The sequence below is a fragment of the Rhopalosiphum maidis genome, chromosome 4 (assembly GCF_003676215.2).
Source record: "Rhopalosiphum maidis isolate BTI-1 chromosome 4, ASM367621v3, whole genome shotgun sequence".
NCBI lineage: Eukaryota > Metazoa > Arthropoda > Insecta > Hemiptera > Aphididae > Rhopalosiphum > Rhopalosiphum maidis.
In genome coordinates, this window is record NC_040880.1 from 7,044,830 (window position 1) to 7,066,117 (window position 21,288).

Genomic DNA, 21,288 nt, shown 5'->3' on the forward strand with positions numbered 1-21,288 from the left:
AATATTTTATTTTTAATTGTTAATACTAGAACCTCTGCCTCCAGTTGCTCTAGAAAGACCAGAATCATATACGGTATTGCTAGGAGTTCAAAGGGGCACTGAAATCATTAGAGACAATCTTGGATTTATGTACTATAAAAACAAAGAAACCGAAAACAAAATGTGAGTATTAACTGTAAAATAGCTTATTAAACAAATTAACTAACAATGAGTAATTTATATTTTTGTTATATAGGGATGGAGAGAAAGAATAAATTTTACATTGCTACTTGTAGAATATGCTGTAATTACTAAATTTTGCACAATACAAACTATGTTTAAAACTCTAATCAAAGCTTTATGTTTGTGTCTCAGGTAAGTATGATATTATATAACATACATAGAGTAATATTACTGTATGATATGTTCACAGAATACAGGTAAGTTTAAAGTATTATAAAATATAAATTTATGTGTTAACCATTAACACTTAATTATCAATATTGAAAAATGTTTAGTAATCAATAGAAACAATAAATTGTAATCTTTAATTGTTTTTATGGTATGTGTAGATTTTGTTTTTAGTAACTTGCACATAAATCTAGATAGAAGCTTATATTGACTAATAATATAAATTATAATGTAAATACTTTTATACAGTCACAGTGTTTTTAATAAATAACTATGGTTCATAGTTATTCATAGTTCACCGTAATTCTAATTTACAGTTCACTTATAATTTTTTGAAAATCAAAATTACATCGAATTTCGTCAGGCTAAGGAAAATTTAAATGTATGTATGTAGCATCATTCATCATATTATATTTTACTAATCCTCGTGGATTTATTTATTTAAAATAAATAACATGTATAGGTTATTTTGTTTCAAGTATTAATATTTTTTATACAGATTCGAAATGGAGTGTCAACAAGAGCTAGAACTCGCAACTCTAATGCGATCAGACACTTCCTTCAAGACCTTGCTGAAGATAGAAACCCTAATAGGTTATTTACATTTTTAAGGAGGGCTGGCCAAAGGATAGATGGGTATATAGCCCAAGAAATTGGGCCACATCCTGGTATGTCTTTCAGTTTTTGATGTTTCATTTTATCACTGTAAAATAATAAACATGTTTAAATTTAGGTGAAGAAGAAGTTCTTTTATTTGAGGCTATGGAATGAATTTGTAAATACTATGTTTATTTTGTTATTTGTAATATTTTGTATAGTTTGTACTTTGTATATAATATGTTATGTACAGTAAAATATACCAAATTTAACAATATTTTTATTTGGATAATAAATAATTGCTTAGTGTTGTTGATTATTCATTTAATAGCAACTTGCACAAAATAACTGTATGAAAGATACTTAATATATTAACATTTGAATTTACCTGTTTATTATTGTCAATTGATTATCATTTTTAAACAGATTTTCTTCTTCCTTATTATTGTCAAAACTGTACCTTCAAATTATTAGCTTATTTTAATTGATTGTTTCCATCCATAATAATATCCAAATTAATTTTATTCAGAACAGCTTTGAAAGTTTGAAAACTAATTTTTATAATACAATTAAAAAAAATAAAAACCTAACCTCAAATGTATCTAAAATTAGCTATCATAATTTACAAAAAAAAAAAAATATATGAATATTGATAAAGGGAATATTCTCATTTCTCATACTATTTTCAATTTTTTTCAGATTTTGGAAACTATCTAGACAAACTACTTAAATATTTGTTAATCTAACCATTTTAAAGTAATCTACATAAAATGCACTGTTGGTAAAGTTATATAATTCACCACCTTTTAATCACCTATGTGTGATTAATCTCATCCGCAAATAGACATACACAATACTTTCATAGTAAAACCCATACTTTTACAGAACTAAGAGAAAGTTCCTTATTTAATAATTAAGTAAATGAAGCTTCCTATAATCTATATTATATTATGTACCTAATAGAAGTTTAACTGCAAATACTGCAATCTGCATAAATATTGGTGGCTTTTATTGTGTAATTAGCAAAATTTGAAGTTGAAATATTTAATTTAACACTTAATGGTATTAACGAAATTAAACGTAGATTCTAAAGTTTTATTTACAAAAAACTTAAATACCTCGTTTTCAGCCCCGATTTGAAGGTTGTTTGCTATATGAAGACGATTTCTGTGTCAAGTGGTCAAGTCCAAATTTTTGGCATCATGCAGCAAGGATATGATATAGTACAATTTTGAAAAATTCATACAAAGAAACTATTCTCTCTACAGCTATAAAAGTTACGCCTCTAAACATTGGTTAGGCCCCTCCAAAAAGTCCCCCGTAGTTGGGGTACCTTCAACCCTCCCCTCCCCTTTATATTTTTGAAAAACCTTAGTGGTGGTCATTCGACGTGTCTGAAACTCAAGATTCTGGTATTTTGGTGAACGTTGATCAAAAGTGGTTTCTTTCATCGAGACCGTAAGAGTCGTTTTTACTCCACTTTGGGGCCTTGGAATTCCGAAATTTGAGTTTTTTAGTCGAGTGTTACTCGGCTGGGTTTCGATGTAGGGGCATAGTTTCTTCACGAAAAGTTTTGTTTTAAGTCATTTTACATAAAGTCTTTCGGTAGTCGGAAGCTCCTTGTGCCCCCGCCCCTCGTGGATATTTTGAAAAATGTTTAGGTTTTGGTCCACGTTTCTGAAATTCGCAGGTTTGGTTTTTTGTAGGTCGATGATCAAAATTGGCATCTTGTATCGACACTATAGGAGCCTTTTTTCCCTTTTTTTGGCGTTGGAAGTTAGAATTTTACGATCTTTGAACTTTGTCGTCACGGATCACTTAGACTTTGAGTGATTAGAGCAGTTTTGTTTATGCATCATTTAGACATTTTTGTGAAAAATCCAACAATACCAAAACCGAAAGAATTAGATGTTTTGTTGAGAAGTTATGATTTTTTGGCACTTAGTTTTTACGTATTTTCCAAATTTTTTGAAATTGAGTTTTTATTCAGTCATTTTGAAATTAAAGTGCTGGCTCAAAAATGCCATGACGAGTTATAAAGGTTCTATTGACAAAATGCGTAGGATCATTATTTACGCCGTAATCGGGGTGCAAAAATAGTTGAAAATCAAATCGTTTGTTTTTTCGTATACGCATACGTTTCTTTATGGTATACCGTATACACCCGTATAACTATTTAACAATTATCTATTTGAACTATTTTTAAATTTTGACTGTTTTTCGAAAAATTAAAATTATTCATCTAGCTCAGTAGTTGGTTACTGCAGAGATCAGTTTATTAATGTCTTAATGTCTTACGACTTAAGTCCTCTCTCACGGTTTTCCCAAACAGTTCGTAAACGAGAATTTTCATTTTTCGAAATTTTCAATTTTTATTCGCATTAATTAATTATTAAAAATAGATGCAACTATAAACAACAACTATGGTAACATCACATATTTATTTTTTAATATATTCTATAATTTGGTGAAAAAACATTAGATCGTGGATATGTTTTTGTTTCGGAATTTTGAACTATATGATAAGAAAAATGCTAAAATTATTGATTCTAAAGCATTTTTCTTATCATATAGTTCAAAATTCCTCCGTGTTTATGATATAGTATATCCACTTCAGTGTCAAAACGCAAAATGGCATTGAATGTGACACCTGTGTTGGTCTAAAAAATAAAATAAATAATTAAGCTATAAAATAAATTCCCAAAAACATTGTTTTTATTTATTATTTACTTTCACTTGGATTTCTTGCAATGGTTTGCAGTTTTGTGGAATATTTAAGTCATATATTTCATGACCAGTAAGTTTTAATGTTTCAGCATTTTCTCCGGCACGGAATTGCAATGGAATTATTCCCATACCAACCAAGTTGGAACGATGAATACGTTCGTAAGATTCAGCAATCACAGCTTTAATTCCCTACAGACAATAAAAACCATATTTTAAAATTAAAAATATTTTTATCATAAGCAATTTATATTAAAAATAGTATAAATTATATAAATATATTACCAGTAAAAACGTTCCTTTCGCTGCCCAATCTCTTGATGAACCTGATCCATAATCTTTGCCAACAATAGCAATGAGCGGTCTTCCCTCTTTAGCATAAATTTGAGCTGCATCAAAGACATCCAACTAAAAATATACAAATAATAATTAATTCAACAAAAAAGTATTAGATTAAGAATATGTATAACCTCTTGTCCACTAGGAATGTGCAATGTTTTTGGTCCAGTGTTCTTCACCAACTTATTTACTAATCTAATGTTAGCAAACGTTCCTCTAGTCATAATATCATCATTTCCACGTCTGGAGCCATAAGAGTTAAAGTCTTTAGGAGTGATACTAAAAATAATTGGAATTTTAGTTTTTAACATATCTAATTATTTAAATTAATAAAATGTTTAAGCTCACTTTCTCGAAGCTAAATAACGAGCTGCAGAACTATTTTTTGCAATACTACCAGCTGGACTAATGTGATCAGTTGTTACAGAATCACCAAGAAACAATAATACATGGGCCCCTTTTACTGATTGAACACCAGGTAATGTCTAAACAAGAAATATTTGTGTTGAAACTATGAGAACTATTCATACTATTTATTATGTTATGGTATATACCTTTGTCATGCCATTAAAAAACGGAGGGTTTTTTATGTAAGTAGATGATACATCCCATGGGTATAATTGGCCGTCTGGGGCTTGTAAACATTGCCAAGCATTAGAACCATTTTCAATGCGAGCATAGACATCTTGGAACATTGCAGGAATAACAGTTTGTTTTTCAACAGCTTGGATCAATGCTCTAGATGGCCAAATATTTTTCAAAAATACTGGTTTACCATTTTTATCATTACCTAAAAATATATAAATAATAATACATTAAATCAATTTTATTTTAATAAAAATATGTACCTGCTAAATTCAATAAAAAAAAATATATATTTTTTTAAAGCGGACCACTGGTAGTACTCGAAAAATGTTTCTCTTTTAACAGTTAAAGTAGATAAATAAATTTGGTGGCCAATTTTAAGGAACGTTTAAAAATGGAATATTTTAAAATTGTATGTGATTTTAACTCTGTCATACTAACGTAATAACGTTCTTCAGTGCCATAGTCAGGGGGTCCTATGAGCTTAAGCTCCCCCCAGAAATGTCAGACTGCAATAATTTTATTAATTTTATTAAAAATACAATTTTATATGCTTGATACTGTGATTACCCGCTGCCCCGAATACGAAAAATAGCTAAAATAAAATCATTAATTGTTTGTGAATTGTGGTGATAAAGCAACGCCGTTCTATCACACTTACTTGATCTTGATTTGATAATATATTAATATGTATAATTATATGAGTTATATTGTTAGAAATATAACGCAAACTTAATTTGTAGTTATAATTGGCCATCAAAAATTAAGCCCTCCACCGAAAAAAAATTCTGACTACGGCACTGATGTTCTTTATGACAAAAAAAAAGTTTTAATAAAAAACACATACATTCTAAGTACAATAAATTGTCAATATTCAAAATATTCTACTCCAACAGCCTTAATAGGCGATTGCTTAAGGAGCTTGAATGCTTAATGTTTAATTTATATAATTCTATGAAAGGGAGAGTTAAAGAATTCGAGAAATATGCATTTTCCCCATAATTTATCTTTCGGGGCATCTAGTCGATGAGAATAAAAAAAGAAGGGGTACTTTAAATAACAACAACTACGTAAGTTATCAAGTGTCCCAACAATCAGATATAGAGGTCACGTTTTATATGAAAACATTTTTAACGCTTACCTATAGGTTCAGTTTCAAAGTCGATGTCCATGCGTCCAGCGATCGCGTATGCAATGACCAACAGCGGTGAAGCTAAATAGTTGGCACGTGTGTTTGGATGAATGCGGCCTTCAAAGTTCCGGTTGCCGGACAAAACTCCACAACAGACTAATTCGTTCTGAATTACGACACAAATAAATATTCGAGTATATTAATATAATTCTTTTTTTAATGTAAACATTATACATTTTTTTATATATTGATTTTTTAAACTTAAGACACTATTAATCTTTAACTTATAACTGACCAGACTGTGCCATTAAAAATATGTATTTATTAATTTTTTTAATGGTAATATATATATTTAATTTTAAATTCCTAAGCAGATATTTTTTTTAAAAATATTTTAATGTAAAAAAAATCGAATTTTTAATAAGGACTAATAAATGTTTAAAGTTTTAACAAATGAACTAATATAAGTGGAGTATAGTTATAGGAGTACCTCACAAAATATTTGTCCTCTACACTGCTCATTAAAACTTTAAATAGTTCTTATACTTAAAACTTAACTAAGTGACTTATAACAAATACTAATATTAACTACTCATTTGAAATTTAATTTTTTTACAATGAAATACTTGATGTTATCAGTTCATCAGTAGCGTATTATATAGAGGGGGCCCCTAGTGAAATTTCAGATTCAATCAAGTGTTGAAAAATGCTTAATTTACTTTACATATGTATAATTTAATAATAAATATTTATTTATAAATTTAAATTACTCTATTAGTATTATTTATGTCATAATTTCTGGTTGTAAATTAGCCCATACTGAAAATAATTCCTATATATACCTCTCTCTCATAAGTCATAGACTCTGTGACGCCATTGCAGTTCACAGTCATGTTTATCATACTTGTATGCCAACGAAATACACATAATATTATATGTATACTGTATACTAGTATACTACATATTAGGATACACATCATTTGATCGTAAACAATTTACCGCAAATTAATGATCGCAAGCCAATTGATCGCAATTGCAATTTACCACAGCAATTGATCGGAAAATAACATTTTCAGTAATAACTTTTAATTTGAAATTCAAATGCAAATATTTTAAATATATATTTAATTTTAATAAATTTGGCTCAATTCTGGTTACATGTATGGTTAAAAATATATTTTTTCGTCTTAGATTAAAGATGTTTAAAAAATGTTGTTCGGTATATAAAAATGAAAAAATTTAACTTACAATTTAAAATTATAATATGCAATATTTTTATATAATGTTTCTTTACATGTTTTTTACTTTGCTTTTTAATTTTATATGTATATCAGACTGTATTCTTAGAAGAGTGTTCACAAGAATAAAAATATTTGGATGTCCCGAATGGGCCAAATGAAAAAAAAAACATTTAATTTTGACTTTTGAGTAAATTTTACTGTGTAGGTAGTTTTTATCACATTTTATTTACGTGGACTCAATTCAAAGATATTATTAAGAATTAAGATAATAAACTGGAATCAATTCAAATACATAAAAGCATGGACTCAATTCAATATCACCGATTATTCTAATTTGTTAGTATTAAATTTTTATTTTTGCTTTAACTGGTTTTTCACAAACACAATGTAATATCATACCTGTCTATCAAAGTATAATATGACAATTAACATTAAAATAGAATAAGTAAATAACCATACGAAAACCAAATATTTCGGGGGGTGTTTGAACATCCAAAACACCCCTCTGTGTACGTCCCTGATTGTGTCAGTACTGATATATTTCCGTAGTGTTTCATGGTGATCTATACGATTTAGGGAAAAATACGGACTGATAAAATAAGGCACGAGTATAATGTTTGATAATACTTGATCATTAACTATCGAATAAAGTTACGAAAAAATAATATTGGCCTTATAAAATAACCCTGAAATAATCTATATAGTTTGCGATCAATTATCGTTCGGTAAATTGCAATTACGATCAATTGTTTTCGGTCAATTGTTGCACGGTAATTTGTTTACGATAAATTGACAGTACACCTACATATTATAATGATCGCGTCGAGCACATTAAATTGAATATAATATTTTACATTTATATTTTATTTTATTATTAATCATCTGTCAGAAATAAAAACATTTATTAACTGTATTTTTTTATCAAAAATTCTCAAGAGTATCATAAATGACAATCCTTAATCGGCTTAATTAGTAGTCATTGCTAAATAAATAATAACCAATAATAATTTATTAGTTCTGTATTCAACTTACCGACTCAATAGCGTTTACGATTTGTTCGGGCAAAGGTCCAGAATTTCCAATACACGTCATACAACCGAATCCAACGGTGTCAAAACCAAGTGCTGTTAAAGCTGGGGTAACTCCGCTCTCTCGCAGATAATAAGTAACTACCCCCGAACCAGGTGAAAGACTAGTTTTGATATATGGCGCCACAGATAAACCCGCTTCGACAGCATTTTTAGCCAATAAACCTATGAACACGACGATTAGAAAATTATTTAAAAGTTTCATTTTTTAATGTAAAATTCATTATTTATTTACCAGCTCCAAGCATTACACTGGGGTTGCTTGTATTTGTACATGAAGTAATGGCAGCAATAACAACCGATCCATGTCTTAATGTATATTTTTGATTATTGAATTCAAATTCACAACTGGCATTCAATTTGTCGGGACTAATGTGAAATCCTTTAAATCCAATCTAAAAATAATATAATTTGTGTTACTATAACTAAAAAGTATAAAATGCAATGAAAAATAAATTTTAAAACATTTTTTTTTTACAAATATTTACTTTAATATTTTGTTTAAAATAATTTGTATTTCCTACAGATTAAAATGATACTAAGTACAACATACTTTTAATACTTAGATTAGAATACCTATTGTAACTTTGTAAATAGCACATTATTACATAATACCATTAATTTTATATTTTATTTATTATAATATTAATACAAAAATGCGGGTAAATAACAAAATTAAAATAAAATTTTGTTGAGTTTTATATCGTTTTATCAGTTTTATAATGTAAAAAAAATGAGTAAAGTATTTTTTTATTTATTTATACTAATAACGTATTTTTAGTTTTACTACTGCTTGCCCCTCCCCCCAGAATTGACTACAAGTTACGCCACTGGCACCATGAATTGTTTCTAGTTGGTACTCATAATTAAATTCTATCACTGGTGACAATTCATGAAGCATTTTAATTTTTGACTGATTAAATATTTGATCAGACTATAAAAGCATTTGACTAAAAGGTATGTACACCGTTATTTATGTATTAAATTTATTTAAAAAAAGGAATTACAAGTATTGATCGAAAAAAAATCTCGTTTATTAGTAATTTTAATAGGTATATTTAAATTGCCCGTTTTTCATATATTTAATAACTATTGTGCCTCTTAGGTATAGATTGTATGTATATTCCATATAAAAATAAATATCTATAAGTCTTTAATATGTATTACGGTGTTTGCACTATAAAAAATAGTTTCATATCAAAATATTATGTAAGTATGATACTAATTATAAATTATATATATTTGACAAAAGTAATAAAAATATTATTGAATTATTTGATATTTGATTTAAATATCTTTTTATTTATTATTCGTGTAAAAATAGAAAATTATGCATGTATACATTTAAAATGTAATTATTAAACACATTTATATTTTATCAGCAAATATATAAATGTTGAGTTTAAATAAAATATTACGTATGTTAAAATTAAATTAAACAAGTAATGTGAACATCTATTAAATACAATTATTGTATACATGACAAGAATACATTTTAAGAGATTCAATATTATTTTAATAATAATTAATATTTTATTTTTGATTTGGCTATTAAATAAATTTTAAAGGATATCCTATTGATTTAAAAAAAATGTTTAATGTAGTGTGCAGAACAAATTTTCAAAATAAAGTAAAGATAAAACTTCAATTATTCATTTAATTGATTAGTAATGAAATACCAGCTAATTTGTAATTATTTGAAACTGATAAAATACCTGCTAATAATTTTTTTTTTCTGAAATGTGTTATACTTGTCTTGTACAGTTGTACATATTCAAAATTAAACATAACGAAACCAATTTTACTTTTAAGAAATATTTATTTATTAATAGAATGTTTAAAATGCATTGTAACTATTTTAAGTAAAATATATATTGTAACTTGTAAGTTGAATAATGACTAATATTTTAACATTTTTAACAGTCCTAACATTATGTATACTTATTGAATTAATGAAGACAAAATATTTTTATTGTAATAAAATAAGAATATACTACACTTATTTAAATTACTCATAACCGTGTTAGTATAAATATTTGGTATGTTATTGAAAAATATTAAAATAAATTTAGCATTTAAAAAATATTTACAATATATTAAATAATGAGATCAAAGTTTGTGAGTGAAAACAATTGTTTTTATAATGGTTCTAATTTTACACAATATTATATCAGTTATTTGTTTATTCTTTGTATAGGCTAAAACTATAATTTAACAAACTTTTTAGATGCATTCTGTAGTCCCATATTTCCAATGAAAAGAGCCATTTCTAGTTTAAATTACTTATAATTCCTTTGATAAATCAATTAAGTAATCCATTGCCACTTTAAAATAGGTTAATAAAAAATGCAGTATCTATCAAATTTTAAAAATAAAAGTATGTTTTTTGCAGTTAATGTCTATTCTACAAAATAGAAAATTAAACTAATATAGTGCTGAAAGCTCATTATACACTACACTGATTTAATGTATAATAATAATAGTACCTATTTAAATTCTATTAATTAATTGCCACTTTTAATAAAATCTCCAAGCTTACCAATGAATAGTTATTTTTACTATTATTGTATCATATATCAAGGATATTGAATATACTAAACACATATTTTTAGTATCTATACAAAATATATTGAATTATAAAAACTACTTACCTTATTTGTAAGACACGTTTTAAAATCTTTTTGAGCTTCAGATACAGATACACGATCATGTGGCCTCTTGGGCCCGCTGATGGATGGTACCACTTCTCCTAAATCTAAAGTAGTGATTTGACTGAACACTGGATCTTGAGATGGATCATCATAATTTCTTAGCATTTTGGAAGCTTCTAAATAGGCTTTAACAGCAGATATTTTATCACTGCTTCGATCTAACACATAAATAATTAAAACAATGAATAATAAAAAATGTATTATGGGTGAATAGCTATATATTTTATTAGTTTTGTATTATAACTTGTATTTTATTAAAATTGCAAAATATTGAATAGTTGAGCTTGAAACTTACTAAATGTGTTATAAACTGCTTTACTAATAACTAATAAGTAAGGCCAATAATTTGTAAAAATGTATTATTTTTAGCTTACTATAAAACATGGCATTTTTAATACAAAGTGTAATTAAAGGCCATTTTTTGGAATTTTGAAGTCATTTTTTTTTTCATTTTTTCTTAGTCAATATTATTAATAATAATTGTCATAAATATTTTACTCAATAAAAATGTTTTTAATTTAAAATATTACATACTTGATTTTTTTAGCACATACATTATAGTGACATACTTAACACCAACTGTACAGCAGAGTAATAGCAATACTCACACTGTATTTTATACTGATTTTTTAGAAATTTTAATAGATTATAGATTTTTCATAAATTATTTTATTTTATAAATTTTAGATACATCACCAAGTAGCAAAAAACCCAGTGGCATATTCAGGATGTGGTCATTAGGGACCCAGGTGTTTCAAAGATATGTAAAAATTAAAGGTCAACAAAACCGTCATCATTTTTTTTTTTTTTAATTATATTTGTTGAAAATAGTTTTAAAATATGGAACTAATTTTATGACATCAGACTCTTTCTAGTATCACTATTTAATAATTTAATTTATATGTTTAAGGAGACCACACCTCTTAAGGCCACCAAGTTTCATGTGGCACTACTGTAGAAAACCACATAAATAATTAGAAAAAGTTTAAAACCCTATGTTATTCTCATATGTATACTTTTAATAATACTCTATATATTGTAAACATTATATTTTAAAGTGAGTTAAGAGAAAAATGTACCCAAATGTGATGTATCAATTCTTACTGACAAATAAAATACAATAATATGCATTAAGCAGCTCCAATTTTGTGTTGTTAGGTTAAACCGTTAAACCATTGGTTATAGAATAGACTATTTTATAATCAATGGTTAAATATCAGAGTAAATTGACCATCATCAAACTAAAAGTATTTTTATTATAATTTAATTTGTAATTGAGCAATAAGGAATTTATAATATTAATATTTTACATACTCATGACTTGTTAAAAAAATCAACTTTTGTAAAAAAACTTTAATGATATTTTTACTTATAAGTTTGAAAATAAGTGAATTCTATCTATTACTAAAAATAATGTAAAAATGTATCGGTTTTAATATACATTTTATATAATATTGTATTGTTGTAGGTTAGATAAAAATACTCAACATACTTGTTTGTTGAAGATATGAAAGTGTATTTTGATCAACTGGAAAGAAACCTACTGTTGCTCCATATTCAGGACACATGTTACTTATTGTTGCTCGATCAGCTATAGATAATTGAGTAACTCCTGGTCCAAAAAATTCAACAAACTTTCCAACTACACCAATTTGTCTTAAGTGCTAAAACAATTGTAATTAATTACTTTATTTTTAATGAAACAATAAATAACATTACAATAATATCTCTTATATTTTACCTTGGTAATTGTTAAAACCAAATCGGTAGATGTTGCAAATTGATTTAGAGTTCCTGTTAACTGGTAACCAAGAACTTGAGGAAGCAACATTGATATTGCTTGTCCTAACATAACTGCCTCAGCTTCTATGCCTGAAAAAAACAAACAAATAAACATTAAAATATATACTATTTTTCATAATAATAACTTGCTATTTTAATTTGTTCACCTCCAACACCCCATCCTAAAACTCCTAAACCATTGATCATTGTTGTGTGAGAATCTGTGCCAACTAAAGAATCTGGGTATAATGTATCTTTATCAGTGAAGACGACACGTGCTAAATATTCTAAGTTCACTTGATGTACAATACCAGAACCTGGTGGTACAATTAGCATGTTCTTGAAAGCTTTAGTTCCCCACTAAAAATGTGCACATACATTTCATTTATTGATTATTAAAGAGCTAAAATAGTTAAAAAATGTACTATCATAGTACCTTCAAAAAGATGAATCTTTCTTTATTACGTTCAAATTCAAGATTTTCATTTTTTTGTTGTGCATCTGCTCTAAAATAATCATAGCATTAGAAAAAAATTCTTATTTAATGATAACATTGATAGCTTATAAAATTATTTATATTACTCTCTGACAAAATCTGCTTGGATAGAGTGATCAATTACTAAGTCAGAAGGACACACAGGGTTAATTTTTTTGGGATCACCACCTAAGCTTTTGACAGCATCTCTCATGGCAGCAAAATCCACCACAGCTGGCACACCGGTAAAATCCTGTAAATTACTTGAGAAATTAATTTTAAAATTAACAAGTTAATTTTTAAATAAATTGTTTACTTGTAAAATAACTCTAGCGGGTTTAAATGCAACTTCAACACCTCCTTCAATTGTTTGATTAGTTTTCCATTTCAATATTTTTTGCACATCATTTTCAGTAACTTGGAAATTATCACAATTTCTAACAGCAGATTCCAAAAGTACTCTGATGGAAAATGGCAGTTGATCTAAAATAAAAAATGTTTTTGTTTTGTCACATATGAAATATTAAAATAAATTATATACTTTTATATTACCATATTCAACACCAAATTTGGGTAAATCAAAAAAAGTGTATTTCTTGTTACTAACATTAATTGTTTTCTTAAAACTTTCAAACGGATCTATAACAATAAATTGTAACATTTAATTAAATATAATGTAAATTAATTGATTTGATATACGTTTTAAATTTAAAGTATTTTTCACATTTTTTTAAGCAAAGCTTTCTTAAAAAAACATGTTTAATATACAAGAAACAAAGAGAGAAACTTAACATAAGCCCTACCTGATTGAATAAGTCTAAATTTAAACACACAATGAAACAAATACAATTGAATACTTTAAATTAACCAAAATATTAAACCTACTAATATAGCCAAAAATTATAGCAATATACATAAATATCTAATTATTCAATTTAAAATTGTAATTTTCTTCTTTTTTTTCTTAAATGTAATGTACATATAAATATAATGCTAATGGCTTGAGTTGTCAAAGCAGAAATTATATAATTTCAAGACTAATAAAAAAAAATATGTTTCATCAACATATAAACATTTAAATAAATGATTCTTAATTTGCATTTATGGTTATTTTTTGTCATATTTTTAGTTAATGTTTACCAGATGAAAAAAAACTCACAATTTCTTTTAGTATTGATTAAAGTTTCATTGATTCTTGATTGTCCATTTTAAAAATTTAAGTACCTTTTAACAATTTCAAAATCAAATAATTTTCAAACTATAATGAAAACTCTTCATAATAAAACTCGTTACAACAAAAAACTCTATATAACTTAAATATTGCATTATAATGGATGTTTTGATTTATAGCCTATTAATCAATTCATTCTTTACAGTGTATTAGTCACTCTTAATAACGAAAAAAATATTTTATGTTTCATAATATAATTTTCGGAAAATACTTATTTGATAAAAATGGCCCAAAATTATTCCAAGACATGGGACAAGTTCAAAGAAAAATAGAAAAAAAATATTGGCTAAACAAGTTCAAACAATGATGGCAGAATATTTAAAATTATTGTATACAATATCACACGTATAGGTGAATTCTAGGGGTTAATGGGTTAATAAGAAATAAGATGTTATATACATTATAATAATGCCTGATAGCATAAAACGTAGAAGTTCGAAGTTAAATAGACAACAATTTTAAATTTTGTTTTTTTTTTATATCTTCTTGATTATGAAAACTCTATGACGAAAAAAATGTCTTGATCCCATAAAATTCATTGTAAAGAATTTTCACTGTATTTAATTGATAAAATATTTTTATTTTTAAATATAAAAGGTAATATTAATGAACTTTATCATAAAAAAAAGAATTATATTATTAATGTTGTTGTATTTTATTATGTAATGTAAGTTTTGATTTATAGTATTAATTAGAAAATATATAATTTATCTTGGTATTTATATGGCTTTTAAATTTTTTTGAGCGCATTTTTAAAAATATTTAGGTTATTATTTTATAGTAAAAAAAAAAAATGTATTAAAATGTATTATAACGTTTATGTACTAAAAATAGCTAAATATGCTTGTAAAAACTATGAGTATAAAAATATTAAATATAAAACAAGTTACATTAATTTTAATTTATTAATTAATTATTGTATACTATACATAATTATAATTTCTAATATAATAATAAAAATCTATGGTGAAATGCTAAAAAAAATAACATGCTTTAAAACAATAATTGTGTATAAGTAGATGCTTTGAATTTATTGTTTTTACTTCTACTGAATTGGCAGCCTTTATTGAAATTAGAGTTGTACATGAACTATTTACTTAAATTATAAAATAGTGCATAATTAGTGAAATTATTGCTATAAGCGTAATTTTGATGGTTAAAAAAAAAAACAAACCGTAGCCCATCAAAATAGTTTATAGGTATAATTGTATAAATACACATATAAATTATAATAGCCCCTAAAATTGTAAAAAAAGAATTAACAGAAAAACAAAACCATAAATGAAAAACCCGGGATAAAAATTTTTCGAACCCTAAGTAAAAAATTTCCAGAATACAATATTATACTTGCACACAACCAAATGAAAATTATTGAATTAGAATATTTTGAGTTTTTACAAATTACAATGTTGTTAATATTTAATTATAAATATATAGGTAGAGGTAGGTAGTAGTTTTGTTATTTTTATCAACTTTAATAAATATAGGAGGAAGTTTTAAAAGTATTATACTTAAATTACACATAAGATTAAAGAAAAAAATTAAAATAAAAACTTTGATAGTAACTCTATTATAGAAAAAATGCAAATATACCAAATACTTCGATTAGCCGTTAAGTTAAATTGAAAATTATTAAACAATAGTCAATGAGTCACTAATATTCTTACATAATAATATGTTCTTAAAATTATAAAAGTGGAAGTCATTAAGGGGCCGCCACACCAGCATTTGCTTTCTTTGTCTATCTCTCAAATAATATAGGAACAAAGATACTCCGTATTTCCACGATTACGACTTTCTGGTTAAGTTTAGTGCAAAAGCGCCTTATTATATATTTTATAAAAAAGAGTATTTTTTGTGCATTGATCGGATAGATTTTTAATATTTATATTTTTTATAAATATAAAAGCATATTTTAATTTAAAATAATTAGTGTACTTTTATAATTTTTTAAATTTAACTTTAACTAATGAAAATGTATATTTATGCTATTCTTTGTCTTACTAAAATATCAATTTCAAAATGAAAAATAATGTTAATTAAATAATCCTTATACAACTTAGTTTATGCAGTTAATAAAATCAACATTTGGGAACCTGTATATGAAATAAAATAAAAATTTTAATTTTAATTATTATATATTCAAAATTAATTGCATGAACTCAAATGTTTATGGACATACAAAAACATATTAGATAATAATAATAATCTTATGCATATGGCGAAAAAAAAATTGTCGCAATCAATAAAATAAAAACTAATCATGATTGAAAAAACCGCCAATTTCTTACTTAATTAAATGTTCAAAGGTCATTATAATCAATTATAAATGTATAATATGACAAAGTTAAAATTTACCAGTTAAAAATATGTTTAAAATATTTATAATAATATTATGAACTATAAATACAAAAAAAAAAAAAAAAATGGTATTCCAGAAAATACTTTCATTTTAATACACAATAGCCTTGAATATTAGTTATTAACTCATGCCTTACAATTACAAAGTAATAATTAAAATGAAATATTGACAGTAGACCATTCAATGACAATTGTTCATTCATAATAAGTACTAAGGAAATGTATACAATATTTTATTTAAAATGTATAAATTAGGTGTAAAATTGTATAATAGTAAAAAAGAAAAATCAATATCAAAAAAGAAAAAAACTAATGCATTCTGATTCCAATCAATTGCAATTGATTTTTAAGTGATTTATGAATAATAAATACATATTTTTGCGATTCGTATACTTATACGCGACATTTTTAATATAATTCGTTCTTCTTCCAACACGATAACGATTTGGTATAAATCTAGTTTAGTACCCCCTCGAAATTTCGATATTTTTCTTTTGAAACCTATGTATTTTAATGTTTTAAAAATGATGGCGCAAAAAGTTTTTTTCGGAAATCATTAGTTTTAAAATTATAGTCACGTTAAGTTCACGATTTTCGGTGTTTTGCGCACGCATAGTGGTGATATAATATGATACAATACAGGTTAAATAATTATATTATACGTAATAATACCTATCGTAGCACTCGTACTTACACATATCTGTCAAACCGGTGATTTAATAAAAATATATTCTACTGGGAATTTATTTGAAGTTTTAATTTTTATAAACAATAAAAATATAAAATAGTATAAAATAATTTGTAAACATAATATTTTTTTTTTTATTTTTAGTAATTAAACATAATGATCACATCATTCCTAAAGCTACTAGCTCTCGCTATTTAGGCTTAATACTAGACCAACGTCTAACTTGGGCCCACCATATTAAAAGTAAACGTATTCTCTTAAACACCAGACGGAAATCTCTCTCCTACTTAATCGGCAAACACTCTCAACTGAACATAAAATCAAAACTACCCATTTATAAAACTCTATTGATGCCCATCTGGACATACGGCATCCAGCTATGGGGGGCTGCCAAGAAATCAAGTACAAACAAAATTCAAACCTACCAATCCACAACTCTTCGCATAATTACAAATTCTCTGTTTAATGTTTCAAACCACACCTTTCACATGGACTTAAGAATTAACACAGTAGAGGAAACTGTAAAACTATTTTATAAACGATTTCGTTCACGACTAACCAATCACCCAAATCCTCTAATATCAGCACTAAATTCTGACTCAATTCCTGAAAATTCTACTCGCAGACTAAAAGAAGATGGTGTCGCGATCTCAACCATAATTAAAAAAAAAAAAATTATAAATTAAACAAAATTCTTCTATAAAGTGTCGCTATTGGGTGGCTTCTTTTTTCACGTGTCGCATGCCAAATTGTTATATATATCAGCATACATGCTTATTGTAAATTTAATTACAGATTGTTTGTTTTAAAATAAAGTTAAAAAAAAAAAAAAAGTAATTAAACATTTGTGCATATATATATAACAATTTTGTTCTCAGCATGATTAACTATCAGAATCTGGTTCATCTGACATCCTATCATCTAAAATGTATTCATGCTCAATTGCGCCGAGTGCCGATACACGCGCAGTCACATTTTTTGCATTTTACATTTTTACATTTTTTTGCCAGCCCCCCTCCCCACCAGATTTAATTAATATATTATTCGTATACAGTATAATAAAAATAAAAAATTATTTGTCTTTGAACATTAGAGAAGAAATCTAACGATCAACAAGTAAATGAACTTTAAAAAGTGATTGGTAATTTCCTACTGCCCTGTGGCCAGTACAACGTCTGTATTTTGTACTCTGTAAGCCTATGTACTCTACAGTCTACACTACTACAATCCACTGGTGAAATTAATACAATAATTATTTTTGCCGTTAATGATAACTGATAATGCGACGTGTCAAGCGTTATCAAATCGTTCAGCTGTTTTCACTTCGTATCTAATTGTGAACAGTGACGCGGTGAAAGGGGTTTAATGACGTCTAGGCGTCATGGAAATTTGGTGGATGGGTGGGTGTTTGGGCGGGTATGTAGTTGGATCCAACTTGGATACCAAACGTTATGGTATGCAATAATATAACACAAATATTGTATACCGGTAACCGGTGGAGACATTTCCACCTGTGCTTGACAAGTCGACTACACTCAATAACACACTCGTTGCTATATTAAGAATTAAAATAGTTAAATGGGTAATTGTTTTCTGCTAGTGGCAACAATATAATTATATAGTATTTTGTTATACATAATAATATAATATTATCTGACGTTTATAGAACTTATTAGTTTATTACATTACATATAGTTGATTATTTTTTATTTGATGATATCGGCGGCGGTATACGACGATTATAGAAATAATTTTATTCCACTATTAACAAAATTCCTAATCGATGGTATTACCCGTCTGTGCATTTTGATGTGTACAGTTTATAAATAACGACAGTTATTATTTATTCTGTGGTTATTACGTCTAGATATAGATAATGGCCAACATTCAACAATATATTGTTTTTTTTTTTTTATTCATTTACTATTTTATTAGTGGTGTCGAGCTGTTGATGCTTATTGCCTGGTTAGTCGTCAACTTCGCTTTGCACTGAATTATACAGTCGTACAGTTATTATTTATTTATATTTTCATTTATACTATAAATTGTTGTGAAAAAATATGAATACATGTGAGTTTTGTGATCGGAAGCGTGTCGAACTAAATGATATAAATTGGAACAGACACATAAAAGCCTGTAAAAAAAAAAAAAAAAAGGCATGATACAAAAACAAAAATTGGATAGATTTTTTACGTAAAAAACCAAAATTTAAACGGTAATTATAATGATTGAAATAAATAACATTAAATCGAATTTTTTATATTGGTAATTTTTTTAAATTATTTGTACAACTGAAATATCTGGTAATATTATTTAATTCTTATTGATATTGAAACTATTGGAACGTACGACTGTTAATGGAGGTCAGCGTTCAGAGACATAGTTTCTGAATTATTATATTCATATTTATTAATTATTAAAGAAATTAAAATTTCTATTTAACTGATTTATACCAGACAATATATAATTTAAATAACAAAAATAATAAATTACTGCATTAGGTACTTTGTTTTAAATTTGTATGTTTATGTTAACTTATATACTTTATGACGTATTAACTATTTAAGACTCACCATCTGAAACGGATGTACAAGATTCAATTACAAATAGAAATATATTTATGCCTGAGATTATAGGTTGGTAACTATAATATATAATATATATTTTATTTTTTTTTGTATTTTTATTAAACGATTTAATTAATAATGTGTGTATTAATTATTTTAGTTCCCATATCTGAGGTTGATTTTGTAGCTGAGTCTAATGCTAATGCATCTATATTTATTTATATTTATTGGTTAAACCTCTATCAACTTTTGATTTTCAAATGGCATCATATAATTTAAATATCATAACTTAATAAAACTATCTTTTTAAGAATTTTCACATTTTATTTTTCGTTAATACCCTGCAAGTTATAGCTTCTCAAAGTGTTAGACCTTCTGGATAAAATATTATGATTATATTGAGATATAATGTCTTATTTATCAAATAATATTTATGTAGTACAATCTTATGTTCATAGTGTGATTAAATTTATAAATTATAATTATTCAGTTGAAATACATTTTCAGGTGATATTGAGTTAAATTTAGTAATTAAAAATTTTTCAAATGATCCAGCCTATGTACCGGAAAATGTACCATACTCTCAGCTATTGCTATTTACCCAGTTGGGTCCTTATCAACCATTACCTTCTGATTGATAAAAAATATCCAATAACTACCAATCCAAAAACAGGAAAGGTAAGGTCTTTTCACAATGCTTATTACTACAAACAAGGATCAACCCCCATGTAAAAGATCATGGTTATCATACTCTCCTGCTCTGAACAAAGTGTTCTGTGTGACTTGTAAAATGTTTGGTTTACCCAAAGCAAAAAGATTGTTAATTGCTTCCCAGGGTACAAATGAATGGTCTAATATTAAAAGAAATATTGAACAACATGAGTTGCTACCAGAACATTTACAGTCTAAAATGAGTAAAGCACTTTATACCAATAACCATAGAATTGATTTAAAAATGGTACACGGAACTAATAAACAAGTAGCTGAAAATCGTGAAATTGTAAAGGTAGTCATTAATGCATTATTGTATACTGCTCGACAAAACATTGCTCTTCAAGGCCATAATGAGCACAAATTATCTAACAATAGAGGGAATTTTCTTGAACTAATTAATTTAATGGAAAGTATCATCCAGTTCTCAATTTGCACCATCAAAAAATAAATAATGTTTCAAAGAATCTGATATCATTTTTATCAAATGTAAGCCAAAACAAATTGTTAGATATTATGAAAGAGTATGTTCGTTCAATAATATTAGAAGAAGTTAAGCAATCACAAATGTTTAGTATAATTATAGATACTACTACTGATTTGTCGAGTTTAGAATAAGTAGTATTTGTGTTGAGGTTTGTCTATATGGGAAATATCAAAGAAAGA

At 26.2% G+C, this 21,288-nt stretch overlaps 2 protein-coding genes across 2 annotated transcripts; one reads left to right on the forward strand and one right to left on the reverse strand.

Annotated features, from left to right (window-relative positions):
• Nucleotides 1-3,536: 3,536 nt before the first annotated feature.
• Nucleotides 3,537-13,725, reverse strand: LOC113550161 (cytoplasmic aconitate hydratase-like). Its single transcript, XM_026951850.1, has 17 exons — nucleotides 13,617-13,725; nucleotides 13,381-13,547; nucleotides 13,172-13,317; nucleotides 13,026-13,095; nucleotides 12,757-12,949; nucleotides 12,549-12,679; nucleotides 12,300-12,471; nucleotides 10,748-10,965; nucleotides 8,332-8,491; nucleotides 8,041-8,261; nucleotides 5,777-5,933; nucleotides 4,605-4,840; nucleotides 4,399-4,535; nucleotides 4,182-4,329; nucleotides 3,997-4,119; nucleotides 3,718-3,903; nucleotides 3,537-3,647 (listed from the first exon to the last, which is right to left on the reverse strand). The coding sequence occupies exons 1-17, from the start codon at nucleotides 13,723-13,725 to the stop codon at nucleotides 3,537-3,539; spliced, it is 2,685 nt and encodes an 894-aa protein (XP_026807651.1).
• Nucleotides 13,726-20,605: 6,880 nt separating this feature from the next.
• Nucleotides 20,606-21,073, forward strand: LOC113548059 (zinc finger MYM-type protein 5-like). The gene has a single exon (XM_026948721.1). It carries the CDS (start codon nucleotides 20,606-20,608, stop codon nucleotides 21,071-21,073), a length of 468 nt encoding a protein of 155 aa, XP_026804522.1.
• Nucleotides 21,074-21,288: the final 215 nt, after the last annotated feature.

Bases quoted from the DNA above. Each gene is read 5' to 3' on its own strand.
- LOC113548059 (XM_026948721.1), top strand. From the start codon at position 20,606: ATGCTTATTACTACAAACAAGGATCAACCCCCATGTAAAAGATCATGG.
- LOC113550161 (XM_026951850.1), bottom strand. From the start codon at position 13,725: ATGTTACAATTTATTGTTATAGATCCGTTTGAAAGTTTTAAGAAAACA. The intron at 10,966-12,299 runs GTATGTTGAGTA...TTTATGTGTTAG, and splicing joins TTCATATCTTCAACAAACAA to ATCGAAGCAGTGATAAAATA. The intron at 4,120-4,181 runs GTTATACATATT...GTATATTTTTAG, and splicing joins ACATTCCTAGTGGACAAGAG to TTGGATGTCTTTGATGCAGC.